The 23,025-nt window shown below is 39.3% G+C and overlaps 1 protein-coding gene across 1 annotated transcript in view; it reads right to left on the reverse strand.

Moving 5' to 3' along the window:
- Positions 1–23,025, reverse strand: part of SPTLC2 (serine palmitoyltransferase long chain base subunit 2) — a 72,638-nt gene that overhangs the window by 44,449 nt on the left and 5,164 nt on the right. Inside the window, exons 2-8 of the mRNA XM_009280737.2 lie at positions 19,637–19,791; positions 18,433–18,581; positions 17,975–18,099; positions 12,882–12,975; positions 9,733–9,838; positions 8,682–8,901; positions 6,711–6,837 (exon numbers count right to left, since the gene is read on the reverse strand). Coding sequence (XP_009279012.1) covers positions 6,711–6,837; positions 8,682–8,901; positions 9,733–9,838; positions 12,882–12,975; positions 17,975–18,099; positions 18,433–18,581; positions 19,637–19,791 — 976 coding nt within the window. The remainder of the gene's footprint in view (positions 1–6,710; positions 6,838–8,681; positions 8,902–9,732; positions 9,839–12,881; positions 12,976–17,974; positions 18,100–18,432; positions 18,582–19,636; positions 19,792–23,025) is intronic.

Consider the following 23,025-nt stretch of genomic DNA (forward strand, 5'->3'; position numbering starts at 1 on the left):
GACCGGCCCCAAAACTGAGCCCTGGGGAACACCGCTCGTGACCGGCCGCCAACTGGATTGAACTCCATTCACCACAACTCTCTGGGCCCGGCCGTCCAGCCAGTAAATCCATCATGTATCACACAAGGAACCACGAACTCTATTTCACACTAACCCAAAGACAGAGTACACATCACCTCATCTGTGATTACTCCTTTTCAAATGCTTTACCTTAACATTTATACTGACTTACAAGCATTTTAGTCACACTACTGCTAACAATATATGCTAGTGAGCTGCTACCCAGTATTTTCTCCTGCTGCTATAAGCAGCACACCAGCATTCTGTAGAAATGTGGCACTTCAAGTGCTACTGAGAGTAAAAAGCAAGCCACACATTTTAAATCAAATGTACTGTAAGAAATGAAGAAAAATGAAATTACTTCAACAAAGCCACATTCCTAGTTGTATTTCTGCTATGACAGATCAGTGTTTAGGCTATGAAGATATAGGATGACAGCTCACACCTGAACAGAAATAGCAAGAACCAGAATGTTATGAGAACAAAGCAGGTGTACAGTTAAAGGTTTATAAGCTCTTGCACAAACACCACAATGTTGATTAAAGTCCAAAAGAAGAGGCACTGAAGAATTCTCACATTCCAATGCACAACACAAAGGGTACAGCTCTGCTAATATCTGTAAACACTCTTCAAAGCACCAAAGGCTGAAAGATTTCTTCTGCCCAGCCCAGGTTAAAGCAATTTTTCTGGAGGCTTGCCATGCTCTGTGGGAGGGAGGTAGGGGTGCAGCAACAAGCTGGATTTAAAAGATCCCCAGCTGGAAGCACAAATACAGAGAGTGATGTTTAAAACTGTCAGTCCCCTGGAGAGAAGCAGGAAACTCTCTTTATGACCCCCAGAGTATTTGTTTTTCCAACAGTTTCCCAGCTCAGCTTGAGATTCTCAAGGGCAGCAACAAAAAAAGTTTTCACCTTGCTCAAATTAGTTTTGACTGGTCCCTGGGTTCCCAAGGTGATAATTTATCACCTCATTAACAAGTGCATTATTGGAGGAAATTCAAATGAACCTATTTTAATGCCAATTGAATGTTTTCAACCTCAGCCTGCACAAGGAGTATTTATTTCCCCTTTCAAGTACAACAGCAGCCACTGCTTCCATTTGTGGATCTACTGCTAACAATGGCAAGGTACAAACTTCATTTATAAATATACTATAAGCTACTTAAAATTCAATTCCAAGTGATGTAATGTGGGCTATTCTTTCATTACTGCTTACACTTTACACATGCATGTACTTCTGACTTGTCTTTGGAAAGAAAAAGGGAATTTTACAAAGTGTCCAACTTGAAGATATCTACTGATTAGACAGCTGATTGAACTACTGAGGTCGTATCTTCACTTGAGGGCCTGATTGACCACATGGAGGTTAAAGTACTAATTGCAGTCTTTCCTCCCCTAGAATTTAAGCAGACCAGGCTTAGTTTTGTTTCCAGCATGCTTCTCCCTGTGCATATTAACAGTATAGCAATGGTCCTGTCTTCTCAACAGCTCAGTTAGGCTAAGTTCTCTGCCAACACAGCTGTACATTCTTATTCCCTTTGGCTATAATTGGTTTAAGTACCTTTTCTGATTTAACTCACTCAAGTTTGTTGCACACAGCAATGGCAAGACTAGAAATCCTTTTTTTTTTTTTAGTTTTTCCTTTGACTAAATGTATTCAACTATTCGTTCTTAATCTCTGCCAACACAGCTGTACATTCTTATTCCCTTTGGCTATAATTGGTTTAAGTACCTTTTCTGATTTAACTCACTCAAGTTTGTTGCACACAGCAATGGCAAGACTAGAAATCCTTTTTTTTTTTTTTTAGTGCCTCTGACTAAATGTAATCAACTACTAGCTCTTCACAACTGAGATGCTCAGATGAGACAAATACCAATCAAACTATGTGCAGCTAACTGACTAGCCTTCAAAGGTTAGTTATTCATGTCTGATAGTTTAGCAGCTGTGATGGTCTCTGCAACTGTATCTCCATTGCTTGTGACATTAGAACTATGTAGGATAATAATCCTTGGTTTCTATACAGTGCTCAAGACAACGTTCATTCAAAATTTAAGTGCCATCTTGGGCAAGGTCTATCCACAACTTATTCTAGACATGCTATGTATGGCACTGTGATTGGGCGTGGGATATTTGCCTCCTGAAACTGAGATGGGAGACAGTAAACTTGTTATAAACGTCAGCATGTATAATTACTATTATTGAATTGACGTCCATGGAAGGAAGTAGTTCACCTCTTTTACAAGCCATTAACACTGCCAGCTTTAGCTCAAACTTAAAACACTCCTGGATTTAAGGCTCACCTTCAGTTTTTAATACACAGGAGAGCAAACTAAGTTTCATCTCTGAAGGAGGTTAACCAGTTCCTAGACTGGTTTCACCTTGCATGTTTTGGTTTGCCCACATCTCAATCAGGTTACTTTATAATTTCCTTCCACTTGACCCCAGCGATGTTATCAGGGCAATAAACAGGCTGGGTCCTGAACACCAACAGTGCTAACAGAACTCCAGTTGCACAGGATACATCACTGGCTCTTATGCAAATGGCAGAAAGGAGCTGACTGGATTCCCAGTCCTAGTGAGATTGTAATGGCGAAAAATCTAGCTTTCAACTCAAACCAAACCACTGATGCTGAAAAATTCACCAAGACAGGTTAAGTACTTAATATCATAAATTCCAACAATGTCTCATTTACCAGGACAAGCACCAAGCTGTCTCATTTTCCCTACAGTCAATTTAAATAACGCAAACACCACACAAACAGCAAGAATCAAGTGGCTCTACACTACAAGCTTCCAGAACCCCATTCCAGGAATCAATTTGCCATCTTTGTGTAAACTATGACCCCAAAAAGTCTGCTTATTGTGTCTTTTTATTATTATTGCTTAAAAAAGCCCCTTTATCTACAAAACTATCTGAAGTTCATCTTTGTGGCTGAACAAGAGAAAGAGCAGCATCCACTGAACTGCTGACAAGCATCTGCAACACTTGCTTGTTAACAATTTCAACCGTAGTGACTTTGAATTGGAAAACCAGCTCCAAAAATTTGCTTTTGCAGAAAGAAGCCTTCTCCATCTCTCCTACTGACCTTGCTCTACTATGTATCAAAGCCAATTGTGATAATATGCAAGATACCCATGTACACTGTCACTGGAGTTCTCTGAAGACATTCAACGTGCTCAAGATGTTCACCACTCTTGAGGACGACTGTTCCTTTGAAGAAATTGTCAGAATGATCACAAATCAAATATGTTTTGTTTACGACCACATGATGGTCTTCCAGCCAATTACGTGCAAGACAGGTAATGCAAAGTAAAATAGGACAGACATACAGCACTGAGCTAATAACGTAGAGGAGTTTCAGAAGCAGTACTGGAAGCACCACTACCAAGAACCCATAACATGGCTCTGCCATCGCTTTGGCTGTTGGAGTGTTTTTTGCAGTCTGGAAGAAGGAGCAAGTAATATACTAGATATGATATCTATATATATAATGTATCATATATAATTATATTCCCATAACTGTCTTCAGAGAGATTGAGGCTTGCTAGTCACTTACATGCATAAACAGTACAGAGAATTAACAGATTAGTTTGAACAGAAATCAAGATACAAGAAACTACTGTCCCAATTCAGGCAGCACATTTGCATGCCATCCATCTTATGTTCTCTATAAGCAGCCATTCAGCTTTTCATAGCATCTGTATTTTGTCTGTGCTGCCTCCTGCTAATATGCTATTTAGTCTCTGGCAGCTTGCTGGAAAGATCTGAAAGGAGATATTTACTTTTTTTAGTTATGTAAAGTTTTAGTAACTACAATGCCTTATATTGTAAGTTTAGAGCCTCTAGAGGTTTCATTAGATTTAGAAATAACCTGAAGCATAAGAGGAGAGAATTAACTTATTCTTGCAAAATAAAACAAAAAAACCCTTTTGTCCTCAAAAACTAACTGCTTCCTACTACTTATTCCTCAGCTACAGACCATCTCAATCTGACATGACAATTTCCACAAAGGTTTGATGCCATGGAGGACAGCAGCTTTTACAAATAGCGTGTGGTGAACAGAAGCAGGCAGACAAAGAAGCCGCAAAGGCTCTTTTCAAGAAAGCATTCTTGAAGCCATTAAAAGATTTAGCTGTTGCCCCAAAACACAGGGTTGGGAGCTAGCCGTCTACTGTTCTGATTCCAGTTCCAACTCCTGTGCCCTTGTAAAACCATTGCCCTATCTCAGTTTTCCTTCATCCATTAGTTCAGCTTGACTAATTTAAAAGCAGTGACATTTCTGTAATACACAGTTGATTCAGAGGTGCTTACCAGTGACCCAGTTTAACACTATTTCTCTACTTGTCTTCCACAGTTAACAACTCTTACCAGCACCACTCTACTCCACATTTACTCGATAGTCAAACCAACCACAGGTAGCGGTCCTCCAGAGCCCCACCTGTAATTCCACAGAATCCAAACACAAGATTTTCAGCCAAAGCCCTTAAAGAAAAAACTTTGTCATGCTATCACTAAGCAGCTGCTCCATTCACCCAACTGAACTTTTGCCAACTTCATCCACAGAAAATGCCTACAAAGTAGTATTATCTCTAAAGCCTTAAGGCAATTAAAAAAACCCGCATGACTGGGAAACAGCACTGTGCAGAAAATGAACAGAAAAGCACTATGAATCATCCTATGAAGTGCTTATTCCAGGTGAAGGCTGACTTAGATACTTAGAAAGCCAGTAACACTTTCACAAGACCTGTAGCTGAGAAATCCTTTCTGAGTATGAGCGGACAGAACTTTGGCTATCCAGCTGTTATATCCAGCACTTCCGAAAAGCGCTACAGTTCGTATTGAAATAGGACGTACAGAGGCTTCTTTGAAATGACACAGCTTTCAAACACCAAAACCACTTCTTTTCTCAATAGAAAGAGTGGTTAGGAATTCTGGGTTTTAGCACCAAATTAGCAGGATGTAGCCTGACATCCATTTTAAGCAACATGACAAAAAAGGCCTTTTGAGTTTATTTTTTTGCCAAATTGGTTCCTGATCTGGTTCACCTTTCAGCTCTGATGGATCTTGCTGGCATAATGGCAGGAGAACAGTCTGGAGTGGAAGTTGCTTCCATTCTCCTGTCTTGAACTAATTATCACACTGTAGCCTCACAAAGGGGCAAAAATGCCTTAGTTTGAATACTGCAAACAGAAATCAGTTACACATTCCTTGCTTCCCACTTCATTAAGCAAAACAGATACTGGAAAAAACCCAAAAGCAACACCTGAGCAGACCACAGACTGTTGGCAAATCATCAGCTAGAAAGAGCTCAAACAGTCACTTTTAAGACGATGGCAAGACCCAGCCCTTTTGCACAACTTTTCATGTAGTTTGAAGCTTGGTTAATATCTGTTCTCGAGACCAGCACAGGGGACAACTCTTGGCTGGTACAGGTATCTCACATGGACCACTTGGAAGCACTCAGTGCTAGCACAGATACAGGCTGCTGCCTGGCTGTACTTGCCCCGGTGATAACTCCTCTACTGAGCAACCACCAACACCAACTGCTGGCACTTAACTCTGTTCTCAGATAATGTAAGCAAACCAAATGAAACCTGTTATAACAGAAAAATTCTTAAGACATTTCTCCAGCGAGCTTTTTTACTGTAGGAGTTATCTGTCAGGTTAGTTGGTCAGATGACCCATGTTCAAAAGCAAATACAGTTCTTCAGTATACACCACCACCTCGTGGCCAGATGCCCAAAGCTCCCATAACTGAATATATCCTGCAGTTTGAATTCTAAGAGCCTCTGAACCAAACGCCACTGACAGATCCTCAGCAAACTACACTGTCATCCTGTGTGAGCTGCTCACAACTTTTTAATTACCTGTGAAGAGGGAAAAAGTATCCTACATGCAAAGTGCTGTACCATTTCAGTTTCAAGGCAGCTTACACATCACAAGTGCAAGCTATTTACTTCATGCTATAACTGAAAGAAGCGGCTACCTACTAGGCAAATGAGACGAGAATTTGTGGTTTTGACTTTGAATGTATCGAGACTATTACAGATTTCCCCTTTCTTACTTTCATAATGAAAAAGGAAAACTAAGACAATAAAGATGAATATGCTGAATTTCTTCTCCTAGTGCATTAAGTCTACTGATCTTGAAAACTGCCTCTAGCTCCCCAAGTAAAAAGGGATTTCAGAAACATTCCCGTATTTACTTTAACTGAGGTGCAAACATCAAATTATACGAGAGATGAAAATCAAAAGCATTGCCCCTGCAGTAACCAGCACACAAGACTCTAAAAGATACACAGCAAAATACTCTGAAAGCAATCTAAAAAGCGGGGCAAATAAAGGACAGAAAATGGGGAAGAGAAAGGAGGAGGCTAGAAAAGCTAGACACAGAACAAAAATCAATACAACACAATACTGTGTCTTAGACAAGACTAAGATGACTTACCTCTAGCTGGAAATTCCTTATGCTGTTATTAGGCTGATGGGCCAAGTAGGATACTAAACTGGCTTATTGCTCCAGAAATTCCAAGTCTACATGTACTAACAGATAATTATGAATGTGTCCACTGAATGAGTTATCTGTCAAAGTGATAAAGAGGCTCTGTTTGGCTTCTCCCTTCCACATGCTTACTGTCAGAAAGACTCACCAACAGTTGTACCATCTTCACCCATAATGCACTTCATGGAGGTGATGATTTGCTCCACAACAGGAGGTGACAGTGATGTTGCATACACAGCACTATGAGAGTATGTCCTGAGGTAATCAATCAGTTCCTAGCAAAACACAAGAGACATCAGACATTGCCTTCCCGGCACTCAAGAGAAATGCTTTATTGTCGTGTCTTAATCACGCAATAAAATGGATCACCGCAAGAAACCTGTTTCAGAATGTCCTGGAAAAGAACAGGTATCTCAAGGACTGATTTTACAGTACAAGTAATGAACAGTTGAAAAGCTAACAGCAGGGACATGACAACCCATAATTATGTCACAGGGCAAGAATGTGTGTTGATCAAAGACAAATGCCTACAACAGACTTGTTTAGCTAACACCACCAGCATTGGATTGCAGCAAGGTGTTTGCATTAGTCAAGCTGTGCGCAGGCTGTGTTTCAAAAGTGTTTATTATAACAGTGGGAGTATAAAACAAATGAAATAGTGGGGAGCAGGATCCATAGGTGCTTATGTATCATGCTCAATATAACTGTTTCCCCACAAAAGTCACCAAACAGGGGAACAGGTCACAAAATATTTTCTCCCATTTATCAGCACAATATAAATAAAGCAGCAGGTATAATTTAAGAGTGCAGGAACCTCAGCCTACCCCCTCCTGCATTTCCCAGGTAAACACACCTGCTACATTTGTTAGAGGGCAAAAGCAGGTCATACAGGAACAAAGGACAAACACACCATAGATCTAGGCTGCTTGTTGTTAACTGTAACAAAACCACTCTAAAATGCCCAGACCACTCCAGCAAAATATTAAAAGACCAGTATGAATGCCAGGACAGATTCTGTCTTCTGCTACCATAAAATTAATAATGATGGCCCTGTAGATAGCACAAGCTGGGAACATATTATAGAAATACGGGGAAGTGTTCAATTTTATGTTGCTGTTTGCCTGGAGTCAGAGTTAAATGAAAGGAAGTTGTAAAGGGACTTGGAAATAAACCAGGTAAGAAGATTTAAGGCCTCTTACCTCTGAAGCAATCCCTCAAACAGTAGCTATAACACAGTTGCAAAGGACTCTTAGCTGCTTCACCTTATGCCAAGGGAGTTAATCCCACTAGCTCACTACCTTTGGAAAAAGACTAATATGGTGCTTTCTTCTGGGGAAGATGTCAGAGTAATTTTAATCCAACTGTAGTAAACTCCCAAAGAGGAACATCTGCAAGTCCCACCTCCATTTGGATGGGCTGAAGTAATCGTCACTATTAGTATCTAAAAAATTATTGTCCTGGTAGGAAAACAGTAGAATTTTACTCTCTAAGGCTTAGAAGCCTGATCTGTGAGATACATTTCAGAATGAGAAAAGGGACACATGCAGTTATCTACACCATCCCTCCAAAAAGGAGGGGTTTGGCAAGGGCAACACTTTCTAGCAGTACTCTCCAGCAGAAGAGAGTCAGTAGCCAAAAAATAATAAAAAAACCCCCACCACACCACAAAAAAATCCCACCAGAAAGGGAAGAAGTGTCTTTTCAGAAAGCAAACCATTCGAGTCCAGAGGGAATCAATTCTACCAGACTAACCCAAGAAGGGGATTTTCCTCCAGACAGCCTGAAAAACTTCAGCTTTTGGCATTTTTCCTACAAGTCTCATTAGAAGTAACATTAAGAAATCCCTGCTTCCTGGCTCCTAACAGTTCCTAAAAAGATACTACGCCACTACTGTACATTCTGCAAACTGAGATCATCACTGACCATGTGAGAACTACAAAATTATGAGGTATTTTACTAGACTCTTCTACATTGCACAGACTTCCACTGTACTAGACAGTATGTAAAATCATGAAACAAATGGACAATCAGGGTACTTGAGAAATAGATCAACTTTGAAATGCTTAGTGAAAGAGTCCACCACCAGCCTGAAACAGCCATGAGATTCCCAGCTTTTTACCTTCTTGCCCCCAATGTATCCTCCAGCAGCTCCAAAGCTTTTGGTGAATGTTCCCATCATAACATCCACATCTTCAGGACTGAGTCCAAAATACTCCACTACACCCCGGCCACTGGGACCCAGGGCACCTATACTATGAGCCTCATCAAGGTACAGATAGGATTTGTACTTCTTCTTAAGGGCAATCACTTCAGGCAAACGGACTATGGATCCCTCCATACTGTTGAGAAACAGAAATTCAGTGTAAGTTGATTTAATGGTTGGGGCCTCCTTATAGAGCCTAAAGTCACTAAGCTTTCTTTTCTTCACTCTTTCAGTAATTCTGAACACATAAAATTTGCTAGATACATTGTGTTCTGCAGAGAGATGAAAGATAACTCCCCCTTGCACCTGGGGCCCAGATGTCTACTTTCTATCTGTTTAACATCTCTGGGATGCTGACATACAGACTAACTAGTAGCAGCGACAGTAAGTTAAGGCAAAGGAATGTGTTCAGTGACAATTTTATAAATGAATTCTCATTTTTACTTCCACCCTAATGTCAGTATTCTGATCTGACATCTACTTACCTGTTGTTTTTGTTTAAGAACTGACTAGGCTCTCATTAGTAGCACTCCAAAACACCCCATTTTGTGCTGAAAGTCACTACAATTTAAATGGCTAAGCCTACTACGTGCTCCTACTCATTCTCAGCAAAAAAATTAAATTTGCACAATTCCATTCACACTAGCATCATCTAGTGAGCACAGAAAGAATGGAATGGACAAGCAATTTAAGACCTCAGCTCTGATGTGAATAATCAGTTTAGATTAATTAATTTCTACAATCTAATCAGGATGCAGGAAGCATTGTGATAACACCAGGTGCAGCTACAGTACTAGCAACAGAAAGTCCAGGATGTGAGACATACATAGCTCAATTTAATTTGCAGATGAGTAATGAAATAACTATGAAGTGACAATATTCATAGTTTGATTTGGCAAAGGAACCCAAATACTAAGCAGCCAGATCTCACGTGGAGGGTCTTAGGAATATAAAGAATAGTTTGTACCTGTATATTCCTTCCACCAAGATAAGAATTTTTTTCCAGGGCCTCCGTGTACGAGGTTGCCCATGCACAATAGCATCTTTGAGCAGCTTCTCCAGGCTTTGCATATCTGCACCAGAAATTACTGTTAAATGGTACCAAAACAGCTACTAGCTTGAGCTTTGACATGACTAAAGACAGCAATACTCCAGAAATGCACAAATTGCTCGCTCCAGTGTGGAGGACAGACCATACATAAGTCATGGGCTTCACCTAGCTGCGGGCCCACAGATGAGATTAAAGGGAAGGGGTGACTGTATGAACTCCGAGGAAGAATTTCATCATCCTAAGCTAAAAGCACAAGTTACAGCATTAGGCACAAACAGCAAACAAGGAAGGAAGGCGGGGGGGGGGGAAGAAAAAAGGAAGGTATCTCATTGTGAGGAAAAGAAAAAGCAATTTAGGTAGTAAGCATGTCTTTGTGGATAGAAATAACTCAAAAAAGAACAAGCAAGCTCAAGGATAATCAAGTAAAAGGTAAGTAGAAGATAGACCAAAGTGCAGGACAAGAAGTGGAGCAAGTGTACTTTTTTATTACTTTGTTTAAAATGGAAGGGACTGGAGGTGTGGAACAGGAAGCTACTAAACTAAAAACAGAAAAAGAAGAAAAAAGAACCACCAGCGTAGGAAAGAGGACAGTGCTCAGCATATCGGAAACTAGACAGATGAAGTTGTTAGTAGCAATGTATTCTGAAACCTTACTAGCTTTGGCTATGAACACTCGACATGATCCTAGGAGACCTGACTAATGTGAAAAAAGGAGTATCTCATTGTGAGGAAAAGAAAAAGCAATTTAGGTAGTAAGCATGTCTTTGTGGATAGAAATAACTCAAAAAAGAACAAGCAAGCTCAAGGATAATCAAGTAAAAGGTAAGTAGAAGATAGACCAAAGTGCAGGACAAGAAGTGGAGCAAGTGTACTTTTTTATTACTTTGTTTAAAATGGAAGGGACTGGAGGTGTGGAACAGGAAGCTACTAAACTAAAAACAGAAAAAGAAGAAAAAAGAACCACCAGCGTAGGAAAGAGGACAGTGCTCAGCATATCGGAAACTAGACAGATGAAGTTGTTAGTAGCAATGTATTCTGAAACCTTACTAGCTTTGGCTATGAACACTCGACATGATCCTAGGAGACCTGACTAATGTGAACAAATAAATACACATGAAATCAGCCCTGAAAAAAAAAACGGAGGAAAGGAGCGGAGATGGGAGTAATCAAACCATAAAAGCTAAAGTGCTGAGCAAGAGACAGATATAAACACTAGGGCATGAGAAAGAGCACAATCATGAAAAGAGGATTGGTAGCCTAGGGCAGTTGTACCAGCAAGAGGAGCTTGTGAACTAGAACTAGACTAGAAATTATACAGCAAAATAGGTCAGTTAATCGACTGTTAAAAGACAGCTAATGTTCAGAAAAAGACAAGAATTAAGAAGTCAGCAGTGGAGTCCCTGTCTCCAACAAATCTCTCAAGGAAGAAAGGACGAATTTAGTGCAGTTAGGGAGAACAATGGAGTATAAAGTTCTGCTCTGATCTCTCAAAGAGGGAAAGACTGGGAACTAGGTCTGACCTTAATAAAAAGGACAAACTGCAGAATGAGGTAGGAAAAAAAAAATGAAAACATTGAACAAGGAGTTTAAGGGGGATTTTTCATTTTTTTTCCGTAATTTCTAAACAGCAGAATATGAATGAAGCCATTAACATCTCAGGAAAATGAAGTTAACTAAGGCAGCATAGAGTAGAACAGGAAAAGGACTGAGAACACATACACAACTATGAATTGAACATCATCTTGACAGGCCAAGATCATTGCTTGCATTTTGCCTTCTGATTCGAATCTGCCACTCCATTCTCTCTCTCAGATCCTCAACATCTATAAGGTTTCTAGAATATCCCCCAATCTCACCATTGCTAGTTTGTACCCCATTCCCACAGATCATCTATTCTTCCTCATCACACCAGAGCTTCCAAGACCTTCTCCTCATACCCAGAACTATGTTTGTCACCAGTGTTCCTGAAATTCTGCAACTGGATGGAATGTTCAGAAGTATGTCTATACAAATGCAGAAGTCGAATGCAAAGCTTTTGTGATCTTGCCCAGCAATCAAGATTTATGAAGAATTAAGGAAAAAAAAAAAAATCACTGAATGTTACAGTAAGCTCTACACTTCTGTAAAGAAAATTATTCAAACCTAGAGAACAAGAAAGAGAGAACATAAAAGAAACAATAAGCACAGCAGAGGATCCACCATCAAGTAGGACAAAGAAAGGGAAATAATTGCAGCCACCCAAGCTTTGCTTTTACCACCACACACTTCAAAGAGAGCAAGACTCATCATGATCTCAGAGATCGATACTATAAAGAGTATTAGGAGTGGCTGAAGAATGAAGGTAGTGGTTTTACTAATCAAGGACAACCAGGTACCTCTTTCACTGAGAATAAGAGAAGGAAACCCTAAGTATTTTTAATCTGAAAGTTATTCTAAATACCTCCTTTGGAGGAAGCTGAAACTAGCAAAGTGAAAATTCTGTGTATTTTGGAAACAAATACTTAAAGCAAGTAACTCAGTGAAATTAATCTATGCTTCACATCCCAAAAATTGGGTACTACATTGTACCAATGCATGGCTGCCTAGTTTAGCTAGGACATCTGCATTCATAAGCTTTTGTTACTGTAGGATCATGTTGGCACCTGGTCCTAAAATTAAACTTTCTTATCCCCCAAATGTAACCTAGACCACTACAAGATTGCACTACTATGTGACACGGACTGTTAGAATAGTCTAACCACACTGAGCTATCCAAGTAACAAGAAGCCATGTTAAAACACTAGTGCCCCTAGACTTGCCAAAGGGCAGCATGTTCCTCTTCATATGCAGAAGATGTAAGCCAGAACAGCTTCAGGATAAAAATGTTATTAGTTGAGATTGAACATATCAAAAAATATCCAATTCAGGATGATTAAATTCTCAGGAGCAGCAGTCTTCTAACCTTTCAGGTAACCAGCAATTGATTTCCTTGCATGAAACTGGATTTCCAACTATTAGAAGATAGAAGAGATTGTATCTGATCTATAGCACCTGCAGAAAGGCAGAGTCCACCATCTGATACTTACTGTTGTGCTTAAAGATTCGAATAGTTGCTCCTGACAGTCTTGCTCCGAGCACTAGTGATGCATGATTCAGTTCATCACTCAAAATCAGACAGCCCTGAATTAGAAGGGGAAAGAGGAAGATATTGAAAAGGTTATGTTTCACAGCCAAGAATATAATACCTTTCAGCTCTGAACTGTTTAGAGATCATTTAAGAAAAAAGAAAAAAAATATTTCCAACATAAATGCAGCTTGTCCAGGCAAGACTTGCTAAGAAACAATCTGCAGCCTTAGTAAGGTAAATAAAACTAGACAACTGCTGTTAACTGAAAGAACCACTTAAGCTTCACTTTTCCCAGAAGTCCTGCAGCTGAATCTGCCCAAATATCTTATATTGATGATTAGTACTCATCCTCCTATGCAGCCAGGTAAAACAGAGAGCAGAGCAGCTTGCCGCAGTTACTCAGCAACTCTACAGTGGTGCTAGGAAACAGGCCACCAAAGTCCTAGGTTAAAGACCTTATCAAAGTTGCACTATGTCTTACATTAGGAGGTAATCACTGACTAAACCCCTGTGTGCTCAGTGGTACCAAAGGGACTAATTTTCTTTAATGAACAGAACTATTAAGTACTTTGTAGATGGAGGTAACGTACAAGAGACAGGAAGTGGAAAACAAAATTGCAGAGTAAAATTGAGAAGTTTTCTGAAGCCATTAAATTGAATGATATTGATATGATAATGATATTGAATTTGTTTGCTTTTTCCAAAACAGGAAGATACATCCTTGGACAAATATCAAAACAGGATACATCTGTTTTGACAGCAGCAATGATTACCGGTCAATAGCTGATATGCTGAACATTCAGTCGCAGGGTTATCGCTGTGGACTACACGAATGCATTTTGGGGGATTAGTTTGTAAGAGAACAACAGTATTTCTAAATAACCTTGGCCCACTCCAATTACTATGCAAATCTGATGCAACTCTAGAAGTGACTTTAAGTTAAAAACCCAGAAAGCACGTCAAGATATTGAAGATTTGACACTAAACACATGCGCATTCTGTGTTTCTCTATTAACAATTGGTGGAGGGAAGAGTCAAGAACACTTCTTCCCTACAGTGAGAGCTACTAGAAGGGACTGTGAAAAGCATTGCCTACAGTTACACAAGGAGGTGTCACAAACAATAGGAGTATTTTCTCCACAATAAAGAAAATTTTGCACTAGAATCACAATGTACCTAGAAATATTCCACATCCTGGGAAAGCTCAAGACTGGTTTTCCCCAGAAACTGCACTAAATCTCAAGTGTTCAAACTGCTGTTAACAAGGATTCACACTGCATATTTCAGAGACTTTGGCATAAGAAGCATGGAAATCTCCAACTAGCGTTTGCTCTTTGGAACTACTATACCAGACAAAGGAGTATGTATACTACGTCAGAGGGCATTGCCATTAAACACTACTGTATCAAAACCTGAATATAATAATCCAGTAGTAGTATCATTCTTAAATGGTAGGAAGTAGAAAAAGTAATAGATTAAAAAAAGAGGAAGAAGAGATTAATAGCCTAGAAGCAGCTTCTCCATAAAAACAAGTACAAGCTTTTGGTAGAGAAAGAAGATTTAGCAAATCAATAAGCAACCTCTTTTCACCCCCTTGTAACAGAAGACGACATTCAGTTGGACAAAACAAATTAATTTAAAACTGAAGAGGAAGTAAAGAGTCTAGTATTGTCTGCCACTAGTGAGAGGGCAAAGGATCAAAGAAGCCGCTGGTACAGTACAGCAATCACTGATGATCACATGTAAAACTGAGTGCTGCTACTACAATGGTAAGACTTCAGTTGCATTTATCAGCAAACTTATATTTGAGAGATTATCCAGGAGAAGACTAACACTAATTGAAGATCACACTACTGGTATCAAGAAAAACATATGCCAGTGAAGATCAGACTTACCAATGCATCCTACAAGGCAGACACAGAAACTGAAGTGAATGCCACATTTTACCACAAAGTGCTGCATACATGAATTGAGTCATTCAGTCCTGAGCACTTAATTTCACAAACTAACTATACATGGAAATTGTTTTCTTACAACCAAAAAAAAGATCCTTCAAACACCGTTGCTCGAAGCCCATTATCTAGCCTCTGTCAGTCCAGAGCTATGAAGAAAAGTTCTGTGTTAAAGGCAGTACAGAATGCTGTTATTAGCTAGTTGCAGTAGCTACATTAATGACATTTACTCCAAAACAGGCAAGTTTCAGACTCTAGCTTAGCCTCAAATAGTCTAACAACTTCTGACTATGTAATCCTCAAATCTCACATTATCTGTGGTCTAGACTCAGCATACTTGGCAGTGACCGTACTAGGCAGCCAACAACTTGTCTGTCAACAGTGGGTCTCTCCTGCTAAAAACTGCCAGGCGCAGAAAGACCTGTTTTTAGTGATGCTTTAACAGTCCTGAAATACAACTTTCAGTATACACCAACTATACCTGTTTTCAGCATCTGCTTAGTAGAAGCTGCTGTTAACAAGGCATAGTGAATAAAAATCAACTAGGTAATGCTGATGAAGCTTTTGAATTCCTTTTGCTGACCAATGCTGATCACATTATGGGGTAGAGTTGGATAGTCAAGTCATATTTGTTGCTATTAAAAGAGGATTCAGTAGCAACATAAACCAAGTGCTTAAGGATTCCACAGAGCAAAAACAGAACAGGTGGTCCAGTATTACATATATGTGAGTAACTTTATTGCAGCATTTTGTGTTTTAAGCTAATTAAGTTGCAAAACAGGTGCCCAGACACTATGTAAATAATGATCAGCTTCAAATCGTGTCAGTGACTGTCAAAGAAACTCCTTCTGGTCAAATGCAGATGCCATTATTGATTGTATTTGCCAAACCTCCAAAAATTCGTGTTCCAAGCAGCTTTGCACCTGAAAATGTATGTAGGACATACAGAGAGGCACAAACAATAGTTAAAAAAAAAAACGTCCAAGAGTTTAATCAAGCATGGGAGTCTCTGGGCTTTACTGAGGATTCTATCAAAGCACTGCCAAACAGGCTGTGCACACAGCCAACTGGGTACTGGGTGGTGCCAGAATTCAGGATTTATGTGAGTCCGTATTTGCAGACAATGAAGAAATCAAAAGGGCAGTGAGAAGCAACTTCAGGCAAAAAAAAAAAGCAAGTAAACAACGTTCTGAGCTGCAAAATAGTTCATTTGGCAAGAACTCTTTTCTTCAGAAGAGAGCATTTTCTGTTTGGAGTATTCACCTGAGTATAAGGGCATATCTAGTAGAATTCAGGATTTATGTGAGTCCGTATTTGCAGACAATGAAGAAATCAAAAGGGCAGTGAGAAGCAACTTCAGGCAGCCTAAAAAAGCATTTAGTGAACGTTCTGAGCTGCAAAATAGTTCATTTGGCAAGAACTCTTTTCTTCAGAAGAGAGCATTTTCTGTTTGGAGTATTCACCTGAGTATAAGGGCATATCTAGTGTTATGAGGCAGAAGCTTCTTACTACTTTATTTAAAGCGCACAAAAACTACGTATGTTCATTACTAACACAGTACAGACTGCTGTATCCATTTATGAAGAGTTGGTTTACTAAATTGCAAGTTATGTGCATGAAAACAGGTATGTTACATGCCTTCAGTTCAGATTCTCTCAATGGTTGTAAAAACTGTTAAAGTTCAAATGTGAACACTAAGGAGCTGAGTAAGGTGTCTCAAGGGTATTCTTGTAAGGTATTAAAGATATACAGTGGGATCCACATACACAGAAAAAAAGCTTGAGTAACTTTGCAGTAATGGGCAATTTGTGCTGACTTACAACAGAGAGACGTCTACTTAAATGTATCTGACCATGTGTATTCTGAATCCAAAAGGTCTCACAGAAATCATGAATCATTTTCCTGTTGAAGAGAAAATCGGGGAGATGTGGGAAGACAAAAAGCAGAAAAATGCAAGTAAAAGATATGTCAGGAGTAACATGTTGTTCAAAATCATAGCACTGTAGAGATATTTGACTCCAGAAAGACTAGATTTGAAGCACTGAATTTCTCTCTGGTGTCAGACTCAAAAAGTCTTTCATTATGGAAAGCATCTGATATTTAAAACTTAAGAAACCAAAAGAAAAGAGGCATTACATGGACAGTGCTGCTTCATTGTTACAAATAAAATAGCATGCGGGAAGACACTACAGCTAGTCAAGAAGAGATTCACCAGGAGGAAGAGTTGCCGGGAAGAACAAGGCAGCAATTTTATAATCTGTAGATATCACAAATGGAAGAATTTACAAAGTGATTTCAGGAAGTAGAAAAATAAATAAATGGAATAAAGGGAAAATAATTCACTACACAAGGACAACGAATTCCAATAAGCTAGTAGTATTAGGCTAACAGTGAATCATTTTCAAAAAGAGGAAACAGTTCCAGTACTTGCAGTATTTTACTCTAAGTAGGAGCTAAGAGAACATGTATTTTGCATCAGAAGATGCAAACAAAGAGTCTCTTCCATTTCATTTTCCAATAACTAAAAAAAACCCCCATAGTTTAAGATACAGGACATTCAGGCTGCATTGCGTACTGTTTTATGGGGCACACAGTGGACATCATCAGTCTTTACATTTGATCTTGTTTCTCTCAAATAGCTTTTCTACTAGGATTTTGCTCCTTCAAAAGAAGGATTTTTCAGCTGTTGCTCAAAGATAATAAATTCTGTATGTACGAACATGCAATTCAACTTATCTGCGTGTCTCACTGACACAGTCACTTCTTAGTGTCTCAAGAGCATCAAAATACCTTCAGACAATCAGCCTGTTAATCAGTTACCATTTCATACACTAATGAGTAGCCTGAGGAAGCAAGCCTTAACATGCTAGACTCTCTCCCAGAAAGAGGGCAAGATCTGGACTGCTACTGGTCCCATAGATGCTGCTTCCCAAAAAGATTTTTGCAAAGGTTAGAGATGCATACTGTGACCTATAGTTTCCATAGAGAATATCTGCAGGAGTTGCCACTGAAGAAAAACAAAACCAAACAAGTAGCTTTTAGAAAACCCAGCCAGCAGAATCTTTGTTAGATGAGCTTTTGCCAGTGACTTAAGCCATACCTTGCCAACTAAAGCAGGAATGTTCATAGAGTTGGTTGCAAACCCCATTCCATATGCCATTGCAGATTCCACACCTAGGAACCTGGCAACTAGCTTTTCCAGCTCTTCATGTTTGTTCAAGTTTCCTGCACATAAAACAAATGAGAAATTCAGAGTGAGGAGAAGCTTTCGCTATTGCTATATTCTACGAGAAGAATTTCCACCAACCAGGCTGCTCTTTATTTAAAGGCCCATAAGGGAACGCTAAAAAAAAATAAAATATGAAAACATAAATGAGCCAGCTGCTGTGCCACGTAAACTAAACCCAGCAAGTCAATTTGTCTTCACTAAAGTAAAAGCTTCTTTATTGATAAGTCTAAAGTTCAAAAGCTGGAACAAGTAATGTTTCAAAGACCTGCGATCAGATTACAGACTTTGAAACATACGTTTGGGGAACACCCTGTCTTGCTCCAACTTACCCATCTCCTGCCGAGTGCTGCACACCCCAGCTCCATACTGGGACAGAACTTTAGCTGCTGCTTCTTGGCAAGTCCCAGCCTTCTGGGCAAATCCAAGGTAGTTGTAGGAACCCATGTTAATAATGTCCTTTATCACTCTTCCCGTGTACCTGTGTTTTAAAAACACCACAGGTTAGGACACCCACAATTAAAAAAAAAATTAACTACACCAGAAGATTCTTATTTCAGTTCCCTAGAATATACACTGAAATGTTAAAAATCAATAGAACCAACCATTAAATTATTTCAGTACTGCCCCTCGTCATCAAACTGAAACAATCAGTGAAAAAGATGCTTTCCCCATCTTACAGTCTCAAACTAGTTCCCAGAAGAGTTTACATTAAAGGGTGAATTTGCTATCATAGCTAAAATTGCTTGAGGCTTCTCAAACCTTTTGTTGTTTCTCTGACATGCCCCCCCCCCCCAATCCCAGAAACATACAACTTTCTTTTCAATTACAAAATAAGATCTCTAGATCAATTAACTTGGCAGCCCCTCAAGCAGGATATCCTCTAACCACAGAAAGGAAACACATCTGGCATTGCTGTGCTAACAATACGTGACAAGGAGATTAAGGAAGAAGTTCAGCGGAAAAAAAGTTTTAATTATTTTGCCCTTGAAAGCCAAGGAGAGACATGACTAGTTTCACCAAGTACTGTGCTGCAAACCTCTTCACATCAAACTCGTGATAAGTCGTTTCCAATTTGTAAAAATCCTTGTCCTTGCATTTCTGATTTTGTTTCTACAGACTACTTCAGTTCTGACTCAAAACAATAGTGTTAAATTCAGTTTCAGGCAGCAACGTTTGCTTCAAGTGTCAGGACTGATTCTAAATCAACACAAAGTCACAAGTAGCAGTGCAATCCAAAGTATCTACTCCAGGTTCTGGTCATCACACACAAAAGTATTAATTATATTACAGGTGTATGCCCATGAAATCTTAACACAGTCAGGAGCCTTAGTAAGTAGCCAAAAGATTATATACAAATAATCACCTTGGTGGCCAGATGTGTTTCAAAAGAGCAAAATGCATCGATTCAAGCCACTGGAAAGCTCAAAACAAACATGATTCATTGCTCCTTTAACCTCACAGCCTGCAACTTGCTCTTATAGACTCTCTACTTAAAGATAGTTGTTGGAAGTCTTTTCTTCAATTTTGACTCACGTGAACGTCCAGTTATAGTCATGGGAAACTCTCTCCATCATGTCCACTTTGGCCCCTGGCACACTGCAGATTGGACGGTTCCAGCTGTCGCGAATGCGCATGTAGAGGTTTCTGTTGTAGAAATTTTCAAAGTCCTGGTACAATGGGACAAAGTCCTAAAACACATCAAAAGCACTCAAAGTAAAAGGAAAATATTACAGCAAACTAGGAATAAGAGGAATAAGTTTTTTCTGTCATTGGGTTGTAATTTATAAATAAATAAATAAATAAAAAAATTCAAGAAAACAAGAAAAAGTTAGAGTTCTTCATCACAAGCCCTGATACCAATTCCACCCAAAATGTTTTTAATCCTGGAAATCTGTGCCAGTGCAAAATCATTTGAAGGTTAGGCAGCAGCAAAACTGAAGAGATTCATCTGCTAGTGCAAAATCCATCTGCTAGATGTGATTTCCAAACTTTTTCAACCTGCAAATCTACCATGCCCCTAAGATTTCCTCAACAGTAGGTGCTTATTTGTATGTAACTTAAGTAGCTCATAGAATCTAAAAGCCATCAACCACAACTAGAAGAAACAGTCATGGCATTAGGTGATGCTTCAAGTTAGAAAGCCTCAAAGAATTCTAACGTATAGGAGAGGGAGTGCTGAAAGCAACACAGAAACTGAATTGGGAGCTCCTAATGACACAATGAGGTCTTTTTCTCTGAACTTGAAATACCTTGGCTCTCTTTCCAGCTCTTGCTGGGTAGTTGAGGAGAACACCTCTCTCAAAACACACAATAACCCCCTTCGTGAAATGCATGGGCGTATAATCTTTGCAAGAGATTTGTATTCAGCCTTCAGAGTTAAGCAGAACAAGGGAACATGCAATTGCTTTTTGGCACCAAACAGTATGCATTGCTCTACTGAATACACAAAGAATTTGACAACTGAGGTACTCTGCTGTACTTTATTCTGTACATAAGAAATGCATTTAATATAGCAGCACTAGCATTATTATAGAGCTCACCATTAGAACTTCCCACAATTTTTTGTTCTGAATCCAAGTTAGTAAGCTACATTATGGCACATCTCCTCTGCACAGCTTATCAGCACTTAAGTCCCACAGGATTTCTTTGCATGAGCATTTCCTGAATTCTAGCTTCCCTTCCAACGTTTTTCAGGAAAAGTAAGTGACTGTCTTGAATGGATAGCACACAAGAATGTCAAACTAACTGTGACAGCAAGGACATTTGAGCACTCAAGAACACTTTTTTCTGTCCTACTTAAAATGCTCCCAAGTCATGAGATTTCCTTATTACTAATCAATTAAAAGGAAGTTTGACATTCAGTAGTGATAAGAACACATAATTCATTTGCTACTTTTTTTTTTTGGGGGGGGGGGGAAGCCTTTTTAATAATCTACAAAAGGAAAAAGTAGAATTTATGACAAAGGTTAAGAGCCAGCATAGCATTTCTTCCTGTTTTTCACAAGAGAAATGCAAACATGGTAAAAGGCATTTTGTTTTTGGTGACAGGATAAGCAAGACAGAATATCTGTCTGACCAAATATTACGGTGCCTGACATTTGTATCACTGAAGCAAATCTGGGAGCTTTTATGCCAGCTTTTTAATAACAACTCAAACAAATGGGAACTGAGAAGCTTTAACTTACAATACTCGACTACAGGAAGAGTACTTTTTTCTTCACCTTCCTATTTTAATGATTTAACAACTTTGTCCTTTCAGTTTGGAGTAAAGGAACCATCTAGGTCCACCCCTTTGCATCCTCCTACCAGCAGCTGCACAGGAAAGACAGAGCCCAAAAGTGCCAACTTCTAAGCATAGCTGGACCTAAGCCCCCTTCTGATTTGCCTGTGCATAATGACACACCAAAAAGGCAAAGATATTGATTCTCATCATTTCAACCATGGAAAAACAAACCGAACTTAGCTAGTGATCACTCCTCCAGGGAATCACGAGTATGTCCTTTCTCAGCACAGACAGCCAGCAGGAACAAGATTTCTGTGAGCCAAGATGCACAGAAGGGCAATTATTTCTTCCATGTTCCTCTACTTAAGTATAGTTTTGCATTACTTCACACGTGCCGGGCCTTCTCTGAAGGCTCTTTGTCAAGAGAGGTTAACAGGGGTAGTAGGTCAGCTAATACAAAGCTGTAATCATTAGTTTTCTGAAGTAGCTGAATGATTAGAAAATCATTAGTTTTCTGAAGTAGCTACACAGCTCTACCCTTCCTTGACTTCAGTGTCTCACATTGTTCCAGGCAGAAAGTGGGTTTCAAGACTGAATCACTACCAAACTGGTCACTTTTACAATTGAGAAAAACACCTTGGTATTGGCAAATGCATTTGAGAACTTCCTTCATACATGAAAAGTTACATAGCTACTGTACTCTATTACAAAGTGGTGATATGCATGAGAGTACTTGTTGCAATATACTAAGAAGATCCCAATTCATGACACAAAATCAAAATAATTATCTACAAGTGTCTGAAACCCTCTGCTACATCATTTGTAGAGGGGTGGGGGAAGTGAGAAGATCAAGAAGAAACTCTGGCACATTAGAAGATCAATACTTAAGGGACTTGTACTTGTTATGTCTAATTATAATCTACTGAGATCCTTTTAAGCATTTTCAATTCCTCTTAACCATCTTTGCATGAGAATTCAGCTTTGCAGTAGTTATTCAAGCACACTAACTATGTGACCCAGGAAACAATTGAGATTTTAGTCAAGGTTCTTGGCTAGGAGCAGAGGCTAGAAATGAGTCATCATACCAACTCAAGCAAGTATGCCTGGGCTGATACAGTCCAATCTCACCTCAGATTACTGATCAGATAGAGCGTGTTTTATTTTGAAACCCAAGCTGACAAAGCAGGAAGAGTAACAAGCTCAACTGGTGAGATAAAGACAATCACCCACAACAGGTTGACACCACCAAGATATATAACGCAAGTATGATCTTACGAGCCAACAGTGTAACTAAGTTTAAAGTAATTTAGCTGTGAAGTAGAGAAGTTCTCTGAACCTAATGGATTATGATAAGGAAAAAAGGTGTCTTAAAAGTCAACAAGAATTCAAGTAACGAATTATGGGTAAGGGAATTAAGGTCTAATATGTGACACTAGCCTTAGTTTTTGGGGGTACCAAGCTGTAAGATTATAGCAAAGGGCTCTAAGTGAGGCATCAGCTTAATGTCAGCCCCTTTGTCGTCTGTCTCGCTCCCCCACAATAAACCACCCTCAGCTAGCTCTTATGAGAAAGTTCCTTGGAATAGGACAGGCAGGAAGTGTTGTTTTGGCATAAATCAAAACTGGATTGTCTATTTCCTCAGTAATCCTAACCCCACCAAGAGGTTCTCATGACCCATGCATCTGAGAACACAAAAAAG

Source organism: Aptenodytes forsteri, unplaced genomic scaffold (assembly GCF_000699145.1).
Source record: "Aptenodytes forsteri isolate BGI_AS27 unplaced genomic scaffold, ASM69914v1 Scaffold193, whole genome shotgun sequence".
Classification (NCBI taxonomy): domain Eukaryota; kingdom Metazoa; phylum Chordata; class Aves; order Sphenisciformes; family Spheniscidae; genus Aptenodytes; species Aptenodytes forsteri.